The sequence below is a fragment of the Lactuca saligna genome, chromosome 8, assembly GCF_052625555.1.
Source record: "Lactuca saligna cultivar CGN05327 chromosome 8, ASM5262555v1, whole genome shotgun sequence".
NCBI classification, from domain to species: domain Eukaryota; kingdom Viridiplantae; phylum Streptophyta; class Magnoliopsida; order Asterales; family Asteraceae; genus Lactuca; species Lactuca saligna.
In genome coordinates this window covers 247,823,932-247,834,280 of record NC_136424.1, presented here as the reverse complement: position 1 = coordinate 247,834,280, position 10,349 = coordinate 247,823,932, and the positions used below count along the sequence as shown (strand labels likewise).

The 10,349-nt window shown below is 29.7% G+C and overlaps 1 protein-coding gene across 1 annotated transcript; it reads right to left on the bottom strand.

Annotated features, from left to right (window-relative positions):
* Window positions 1-4,805: 4,805 nt before the first annotated feature.
* Window positions 4,806-7,595, bottom strand: LOC145008174 (MAK16 protein-like protein). Its single transcript, XM_078966797.1, has 10 exons — window positions 7,448-7,595; window positions 6,620-6,704; window positions 6,431-6,540; window positions 6,212-6,330; window positions 6,035-6,132; window positions 5,855-5,942; window positions 5,617-5,754; window positions 5,450-5,537; window positions 5,235-5,377; window positions 4,806-5,092 (listed from the first exon to the last, which is right to left on the bottom strand). The coding sequence occupies exons 2-10, from the start codon at window positions 6,679-6,681 to the stop codon at window positions 5,048-5,050; spliced, it is 891 nt and encodes a 296-aa protein (XP_078822923.1). The 5' UTR covers window positions 6,682-6,704; window positions 7,448-7,595; the 3' UTR covers window positions 4,806-5,047.
* Between the last annotated feature and the right edge of the window lie 2,754 nt (window positions 7,596-10,349).

The window sequence follows — 10,349 nt, the reverse complement described above, 5'->3', positions numbered from 1 at the left end:
ACATATCATCCATCAAGATAACATTTTATGCCTCTAACACATCATAAGGACTAAGATCTAGAATTTCTAGCTTCTAGAGTTGCTAAAACTCATAAATGAGAATCCATGGACCCAAAAGAGCTTATAAACAAACCCTAACTCTAACTAACAAAAGGATCAATAATGTATGAGCTTTTTACCTTCAAAAGCTTCCTAAGATGATGTAGATTCGAGATCTTGAAGCTCAACCATGTCCAAGGCTTGCTCACCAAGTTCTTCTTCTTGCAAACACACCAAAAATGCCACTAAAGTTACTTCCAAGCTCAAAATCACACTAAAATGAAAACTAGGGTTTTAGGGACGTTAAGAGTTGTGGAGGATGATAAAGATGAGGGTCTAAAGGTCATAAATGTGCTTAAATAGGGCTCATGCCCTAAAATTAGGGTTTTAGCTTTTGGCTATGTACGCTCCGCGTACGTAGCTCAAGTCCTCGATCCAAAAAGCCCGTGTACGCTAAGCGTACACCTAGCGTATGAAGGGACCTCTTTTGAAATTATAAATTGTTTCAAGGACTTAAAGGAAAATACCTGGATTTGAGTGTTACGGCTGTGTCGCTACTTAATTATGTGGCTCGTGACGTATCCATCAAGTAGCCACGCCTCGACCCTTCCAAAACCCTAATCGAACTTAACTTTAGTGATGATCAACTTGACAAACAGCATACCGGGAAATGAGTGTCATATGATGAAGAATACGCTCCATGACTGCATTGCTTCTTCATTAATGCGCTCAAGGATTCCTTAGATGAGTTATATGTTGTTGAATGCGCTCCGGGAGAGGCAAATGTGCTCCTATATGCGCTAACCCTTCCAAAATGTGTTTCCTAGGTGCATCAGTGGCGTACATGCATATTTCCTCAAGGTTGAAGATTCTATACTCAGTTGTGTGTCGTCTTGTGATTGTTTGACATAAACTTAAGCCTATGTATGGATGGGTCTAGCCCATCAAGGTTTTATGTTTGATCGCTAGTCTATAAATAAGGGTTGCTAGCTAGGATTTATAGATGATATTTTGTGTGGTCTTCAAAGAGTCTTTATGAGGACTCTTATTTGTCTTGATTGTATTGTTACTCTGTTTGGGCTCATGAATAAGAATTAATATTCCCCCATGTTGTGCAGAAGTACTTCACATGACCGAACAAAGTTAAATACTATGCGTATGTGATTTTGTCTGCTTTCTCGTTTACTTCCTGACAAGTGCATCATAGTTCTTCTGATTCCTGACAATCATGATTAGTAATTTTAAGCGTCGGGTACTTTTATAGAAAAAAAACATTTACTAAATGATTAAGCATCAAAAATTAAATTAACAAAATAACATATCATACCAAAAATCATTTGGTGATTTTAAGCATCATGTAGGTATCTTTGACATGATTTAAGGTACCCGAAAATAGCATCGTACTTTTAGAGAAGGTAATCGTAAGGATCAAAACTATCAACATACTTATATTTTTAAACGCTAATAACATCATACTTCTCTTTTTAACTATTTGCACAAGATTTTGGAAATCAAATCCAAACGAAATTCATTTTCTAAAATAAAGGTTTTTAGTTTTTATTAATATAGAGTTTATAAAAGAATAACCTTGAAAATTGTATTTTGGGGCAAACTATAATTACAACTAATAATAGAACTCCTAATTTCAATTTACAATGGATATACGAATAACAAGTTTTTTTATTCACCACAATGTAAATATGAATGACTAATATTTTATGCTTTGGTGATTTTTATGGGTATGCATATAAATTTTGAAGAAATAAAAACATAAATATAAAATAACACGAATTAGAACATAAATATTGGAAAGATGGTCAATTTTATGATGAAATTTAAACCTTTTTTTTTTAAGTTTAGCGATTAACTCTTCGAATATTTAGTTATTAATTAAAATACATAATTATACAACTTTTTCTTTATTAATAAATATAATTCAATATTAAAAAATACATATTCGACATTAGTAACAATGCTTGTGTTTAGAGGGTGTTTCGGATTTCATTTTGATACTCAAATGATTTTTAGAAAAAAAATGACTTAATGACTTTTGATGGTAGGAAAATGAGTTATTAAAAAAATGTCTGGATTAGCTTTTGTGGTGGAAAAAAGTTAATAAGTTGTTTTTTACAAAAGTGTTTGTCTTAGCTTAATAGTATTTTAAGGTAATATTGATTTTTACAACTTAAAAAATCATAAAGGGTTTAGAAAAGTTACACATTGTAACTTCGTAAAATCCCCTTGTTTTAAAAGTCATTTTCTTTTTGTCAAATATTTTTTTTTGATTTATTGACTTTTCAAAAAAACAATAATTCAATAAGTTGCTTTGAGATGAAATCTCAAACACCCTCTTAAATAAGCAAAAAATATAATTCATCCAATTAAAGTACATAGCAACATACTTTGGTCAGGTTGCTATGAAATAGGAGAATACATTATTATTTTGGGTTGCTTGATAAAATTCAAATGGAGAATTTCGTTTATATCCTCGTAAACTTTCAAAATTACATCTATATTTTTTTAAGACTTCAAATTACATATATATCCTTATAAAACGTATAAACTTTTATATATATATATATATATATATATATATATATATATATATATATATATATCAAGATACTAATTTTATTGATAATTACTCTAATCAAAATTTAAAAAAGTTATATTTAAATTAATTTATAAAAAAATTACGAAAATACTCATTTGCAATCTTTCTCGTAATCAATCTACTTATTCACGATATGTTTATTCTCGACCATACTATTTGTTGATCCATATCTTGCATAATCGATTAGCAAAACCCAGTGATTGCATATTCTTAATCAATTGATAAATAATATAAATAATCTCTCACAATCAGCTTAGGAGACCTACAACTAGTTTCCTCTAAAAAAAATTGTTCATTATCTAGTCCTTCAGTTACATATAAGATCACTTGTAACCAAAAAACTAATTTCAATTTTGTTCTTCCTCTTTGATTATCCATCGGCCCTAACTATGTTGTCGATGGACATCTTGGAAGTAGTTATTAATGTCGACAATGGATTTTGGTTGATGAATATGTTTGTATCGATGGTAGCTCAATGTTGGATTTTGAATTTGGGACCCAAACTATGTTCAATTAGTTGATATTATTGGTCCAGTTCATGAAATATATATCAACCATAACTTTGTTATTGAGTGGCTACATCCATATTTCTACCGATATGGTTTGGATTTTTTGGTAGAAGGATAATATTATACTATTATAAGTTTTATTTGAAAAGTTATGGGTTCAAGCCTTACTGAAGACATAAATAGTTATTAGGAATACATTAGTTTGTCATTTCAAAAAAAAAAAGATTTTTAATAATAAAAATATTGTTCATAATTTTTTAAAGACTAGTCATGATTAAATTAAGTATTTTGTTATATACATGAGTTTATAAGTTTTATAAGGATATATAACTTGAAGTTGCATACGAATGCAGATATAAATATAAAAATTTACAAACATATCAACAAAATTCTCCAAAATAGAAAATTACATAACTATTTTTGGTTAGTTTAGTTTGTAAATAGATGCCAAAGATAAATCTACATTGTAATAAGGACCGCCGAAAGGATTCTAGCTTTGCGGTAACTAGTGTTTTCCTTCTTTTTTGGAGACGAGGGTTCAAGTCTCACTGTAAACATAGATGGAATAATTTTAAAGTAGTTTAATATATATTTGTATGTCATTCAAAAAAAAATTGAAATAAGGACCAAACTTGAAAATAGTTTTAATATCGACACTAGCAGGCTTACCTAACTACTTGAAGGTTTATGAAAAAAAAATCCAAAAATAAAATATTTAAACATAAATATTATATAAAAATAAGCATCTCATGTCCCCCGTTAAAAATAATAATAATAATTAAAAAAAAAAAAAATCTAGAATCGTTGCCAGTTCCAACTAGTAAACTACAAAAGTTCCACCAGTAACCTTGTACAAAACAAAGCTTAAAACTTTTGATTTGAACATATGAAATGTAACACCCGATTATAATAAAATAATGTGCACTTGAAACCCAAAAGTGACACATCTAAAATACAAGTTTTAATAAAGTAGTTACATCTAATATTAGCAATATACAAACCAACTATGCAGTCAAAAAGTGAACAAACCCATTTGAGTTTGAGCTTAGGGTTTATATAGTCTTTGAAAGCTGTATTTTTTTATTTCTATGTATATTTTCAAACAAAATTAGGTGAAATCTTTTAAAACATATAAAAATCACATAAAATAACTTATTTAAACGGCACCATTGATTTTTAAAAAGAATAATTAAGTCGGTTTGAATTTGAGTTTTAAATAACTTATGTGAATGTTCAACAAAACAACAAAAGTACTACCCGAATTGACAAGCCCACAACAAAACCATTTGAGTTTAAGCTTAGGGCTTAGTCTTTTACTAGTGATCCACAAGAAAAATATTTGAACTAGTTTAACAAAAAAGCTAGATCTTTTAATTGTATCTACATGATAAACCAAATTAGCTAAAATAAAACTACATAAAATAACTTATGATTTAAATTACATAAAATAACTTATTATTTTTAGAAGGAGAATTAAATCAATTTGCAAAATTATAAAGATTTTTTGTTTGTAGTTTAGATTTGGAATTTTTTGATTTAGCTAAAAGCCTACAATCGAACTAAGTTTTTTTCTTTTTCGAGTTTTTACTTAATAGCTAATAACATGAAAACTTCTATAAGCTACATGCCATATACACCCAACAAAAAAAAATACAATCTTTACTTCAAGTATTTTATAGAATATTCGATCATCAATTACTTTAACAATACTCGAATTTCCTCAAAAAAAAACACAACTCTCGATAAAAGAAAAAACATCCTACGAATTAATTAAAAATAAGAAAAAAGAATGTCAAAAGTAAAAGGAGATCAAAACTTTTACAACACGAATGCATTAACATAATTTTTAGAGCATCAAAATTTAAAAGCTTTTAAAGTCTCCCACTCATAAAATTGCCTTCTGCCTTGTTTCTGTATCTTCATGCTCAACCTACCAAATTCACACATCATCATTATCAAATCACCAAATTAAAAAAAAAATAATAATAAAAAAAAAAATTTACACTTTACTTTTTTTTACACATAATGTGAAAAAAAATAAACATTGTAATTTGTTGTTTTAACAGTTTTACCTCAACAAGTACTCTTCCTTTCTTCTTCTTAGCATCTCTCTCCTGCTTCTTCAAAGCATATTTCGAATCTTTCCTTCCCCTCTTTCTATCCACTGCCACCTCAGCATCATCAGCATCATCATCATCTTCATCTCCATCATCCACTAATCCATTTAAAGTTTAATTAATAATTAATAAAACAACCCGAGAAAATTACAAAATCGCCCTCGACTTACCATCGTCATCATCACCGGTTGGAAGGCCATTGTAATCCTCCATATCATCTTCCTCTTCATACTCGCCTTCAACGAATTCCGTTTCCATCTGTTTTCCAGAAAATATTTATAATAAAAGAAAAAAAACAAAAGGGTAGTTTGGGAAAAAATAAATTATACTAACAAACCTCGTACTCTTCGTTAACATCCATTTCTGGTCCCTCAAATTGTTCAATAAACTTATTAAATGCTTCTTCATGAGCATTAACTATCTCAGTACCATACGTTCCATTTTTTAAACGCTCCAACAATTCCTTTTCGATATTCTGGAAAAAAGAAATATTAATTATTAAAACTGTGAAAACATTTTATTAAAAAAAAAAAAAAAAAAAACATTTTACAAGTTTAAAATAAATAAAATGTAACCTTGTCTAATACTGCTGCTTTTTCAGCCTTTTCCTCTCTTCTAGCTTCTCTCTTCTTTTCTTTTCTTGGAGTTGTCATTATCTTTTCCCTATAAAAGTTTTATATATTTTGGTTAATTATAATTATGGAAACAGAACAAATAAGATATTTTTTTAAAATAAAAAATAAAAATTAAAAGACCTTGTTTTAAGGGCAAGCTTCCTCATGCGTATACGCATTTGTGTCATTTTAGTCAACCGTTGTTTTGCCTTGTGTACAAGAAACTTTGGCCAATACATCTGTTGATTTTTTTAATTCAATTTTTATTTTTATTTTCATTTTAAAGAAACTCAAAAGGATATAAATAAAGTTTTGTACCAGATTGTTGTCGATGATTTCAAGGGCTTTTTCGTAATTGCGAGGGAGTTTCACTCTTTCCCATAGCTTGTTTGGCATATGAGCTCTCTCTATGGTTTTCATATACAAGTAAAAGACTCCTACAAAAAAGAAAGTTTAACCAAAAACAAGTCTAATGATAACTGATAATTTTACTATAATGACAATTTTACCCTTATGATTTAGGGTTTAGAAAAATACCATCATGATCACGGATGGTTGCATAACGACTATTGGCTAGTGGACATGAGCTTCGGTTACAAATTCCAGTTAAATTGTACTCATTCCGACAAAAAATTCCAGCAGTAATTCTGATAAAATAAATAGTTAAAGTAAAAAAAATCTAATACATTAAAAATGGGATGAATGACAAAATTGCCCAAGACTTACTTGGCCATATAACTGCAGTGTTTATGCCTGAGAACTTGCCATATAACCTCATCATTCTGCATTTTCTACTGTCTTTAAAATTCACCTGTTTGAAAATTCAAGATTTGGGATTCGTGATTTACAAAAGTGATGATTTAATGTAATGATAAGAGAAAACAGTATACTGTGTAAAAGTTTTGTGTGTATGTATATATGTTGTAATATGTATGTGAATAAGGCAGAAAGCTGATTGACTACTTTTAAATGAAGAGTTACATGAGTTGCTGTGTCTCTTTCCGTTAATCTTTGTTCTAAGAATGTTTAGATCAGAATGGAAACAAGATAATGAAGCACTTCTGTTTACTTGTTTAAACAAGACAATATCGCAAAAGGGGAATAGAAGTGTGCATATCAAAAATTAGGTTAAGTAATCACTAATCAGTGTTTACAAATTACAATAGAAAAAAGTTAAGTCGAAACCTACTTCACACTACAGGGACGATTACCGTTGATTACGAACTCACTGGAAATGGAGAGCTTCGACAAAATAAAGTGATTCAAAGAAAGGATTCGTATTTGTATCGCAGGAACATTTTATTTGAAACTAGTAACAGGTATCCTACGAACAGGAAGTCTTTTGAATCGAATTGAAGAAACAGACGACTATTTGATCGTATACAGATACTTAGCATTAATAAGAAAACGCATAAACATTGATAATTAACAACTGAAAAAATAAGCTCTTTAGGTTTCCAAATGAATTGTCTGGCCTAATCAACAAAAATCGTTAAACCCTAATTACAAAAAACCAATCAGCAACTGATTCAAAGAAAATTTCTAAATGGTTACCTCCACTTGTATGAAACTTGAGTGTTCAGTTTGTTTACAAAGTAGGGGAAGAACGGCGGCAGGGAGCGATGCCGGTGACGGCAGAGGGGACAGCAGAAGGATAGGAGAGAAAGACGGTTAGGGTTTTAGTTCCTTTTCTAAATATTCCGATACCATCACTAATATAACTTTTATTTTTTGTAAAAATACCACAAAGGTTTCGAAAATTTATATATTTGCACAAAGTTTTTTTACTTTTATACTTGCGACACTAAAATGATGCTGATTTTAACTTAAGCTTTCTTTCTTTCACACCATCTTAAGTAGGGATGTCAACAGGTGCTGAAATAGTTGCCTCTACCTCCGCCTTTGAAATCAGTTATTGTCCCTGTTCCTAAATCTTTTGCACGGCCCCGAGATTTCGAAGGTCTTGTGCAATTTAATAAAATATAAGCCCTAAAAAATAGAAAACCTAAAATTTAAGCAAACCAATTATAATTTTTCATATTCTATTGCAAAATACTCCAAATGAATTAACATTTCATTTAATATAAATACATAAAAAATAAATTTGCTTCTACACCAAAACAACCATCATTCTATTAATCATTGAAACTCAAATGCGAACTATAACACCTCTTTCCTCTGAAAAAAAACTATTTAAAAAAAATCAGATTGTTATAATCAGAAAGAAAAACAAGAACTTGCCTTCTAACTTTCAAGAGTGGAGACATATCTAAAAGTAGAAACTTCTAAACCTTAAAGCTAGATTGAAAATGGATAGATTGTTCCATCAATTCTTATAAATTTCAAACAATATAAAACAATAATAATGAAAAAAAAACTAGTTTACTTCTACACAATATAAGAAACATATCAGTCTATCATATTGATAAAACAAAATGTCCAATACCTTTGATTTTTTACACTTCAAGAAAATCTTAAATCAAAAACTTCTAAAACTCAAAGTTGGATCAGTAGGCTGATTATTTCTTCAATTTTTGTGAGTTCAAGAAAACAATAATTAGAAAGAACAAATAAATACTTCTAAACATCATAAATATACCAGATAGATAAAAAAAAAATGTATAAGACCTTTTGATTTCGTCCCTAGACCTAATCTAAGATTCTGATTTTTGAAACCTTACTTCTGATTTCAGTTTGCTTTAGATTTTTGAAGCATGGCTATGAATTCCGATTCACTAATTTTTTAAGATTTATGAACAAGGAATTAAGAAATATATATATATATATATATATATATATATATATATATATATATATATATATAGAGAGAGAGAGAGAGAGAGATAGAGAGAGAGAGAGAGAGAGAGATAAAAAAACATTTTTTTTCAGAAAACAATGTAAATAATAATTTATTAATGGTAATGATTGGCTTAGGTATATTAGGTTAGTGTTTAATAGAGTGGTGTGTCCAAAATAGGACTCATATCCTTATTATTATCGAGGATTGTGGAGTAGAACACCGTTGCTACCAACCATCGTCAACTTGTTCTTGTCTTCCCGATGCCTAAATCGTAATCATCATTATCGATAACCAAAACATCGTTTCCTTTTCCCCAAACGTTTATGATTCCCGCTCATCTAATTTCTAATTCTCTCACTGTCCTTGCATCGTTTCCTTTTGCTTCTAATACATCGTACATGACCAAAAAACTGAAAATACCCTAATATAAAATTTGAAACAAAAAAATGGGCTCTAAATTTTAGTAGACCCTGTTCTTAAGCACACCTTGAACACCCCTTAGGCCGGCTCTGATATCCCGTTTACATAGCTCCCGATCCTACCCTTAAATACCTTCATCACATCTGATCTCGCCTTCATTCCCTTGTTTTATATGCATAAAATTGACTTTTTTTTACTAAAAAAGTTTGTTATATTATGGGTTAAAAATTTTATTTTCATAACTTTAAAAGCTTAAAATCTACTTTTCTAACAACTAAAAAAATTAAAAATCCAACATTACAAAACGACAAATCCAACAAACTTACAAATATAAAATACGACAAATCTAACATTACAATAAAATATACGACATGTCCAAAAATATATGACGAGTTCACTATCGTATCGTCGTATGATATGAAGTGGAAAAAAGTCAAGGTACCCTAAAATTAGACAATGTATTGTCTATATATATTTTTATATTAAATATATATTTTTATTTAAAATTATAAACGGGCTCGCATGGGATACGGGACGGAAATACCAACTCTCATCCTCAGTCCGAAAATAAAACGAGGTTTAAACTCACTCCTGCCCTCGCCCCCGATTTTTTTTTAAAATTTCTCTTGTATGGAATCTGCGTCTCACGGGAGCGGGATCCCACGAAAGTTTTTGAGATCCCTAATTTTAGGTAGGAATTGTGTAACACTCTAAATTTTTAAATAAAATTTTCATTTTTAAATCCACACCAAAAACACATTTTAACATTTCTCAAACCAAATTTGTAAATTGTTTCAAACACAAGATGACAAGACAATAAATTATTTTTCAGTATCCCATAATCCTCAAAACACAAATCAACTAGTTGGTGTGTACAATTACATCGGCGCATAATATATCACATAAATCAATAAGGCACAGAATAATATACATCATAAATCACAAAGACAAAATGCATAATATATCACATAACTCAATATAAACACATAAGACCCTCTGGTCAATAACTCAGATAAAACCCTCCGTTCGCACAGTAATTACCACTCAGGTAAGTATAGAGAGAACACTCACATCATAAGCAAAGCAAGTAGGTCTCGTACTCAACGGTCGATCTAGACTCCGCCTACATATATTATAATCATCTTTAATTAACAATTTATAAAACTCCTTTATTAACTCCCGAAAAGGGTGAAAGACCATTTTACCCCTCCATGGTCTCCTAAGTCCATAACTTGA

Bases quoted from the DNA above. Each gene is read 5' to 3' on its own strand.
- LOC145008174 (XM_078966797.1), bottom strand. From the start codon at position 6,681: ATGCAGAATGATGAGGTTATATGGCAAGTTCTCAGGCATAAACACTGC. The intron at 6,331-6,430 runs GTATTTTTCTAA...TCTTTTTTGTAG, and splicing joins AACCATCCGTGATCATGATG to GAGTCTTTTACTTGTATATG. The intron at 5,378-5,449 runs GTAAGTCGAGGG...TAAATGGATTAG, and splicing joins AACCGGTGATGATGACGATG to TGGATGATGGAGATGAAGAT.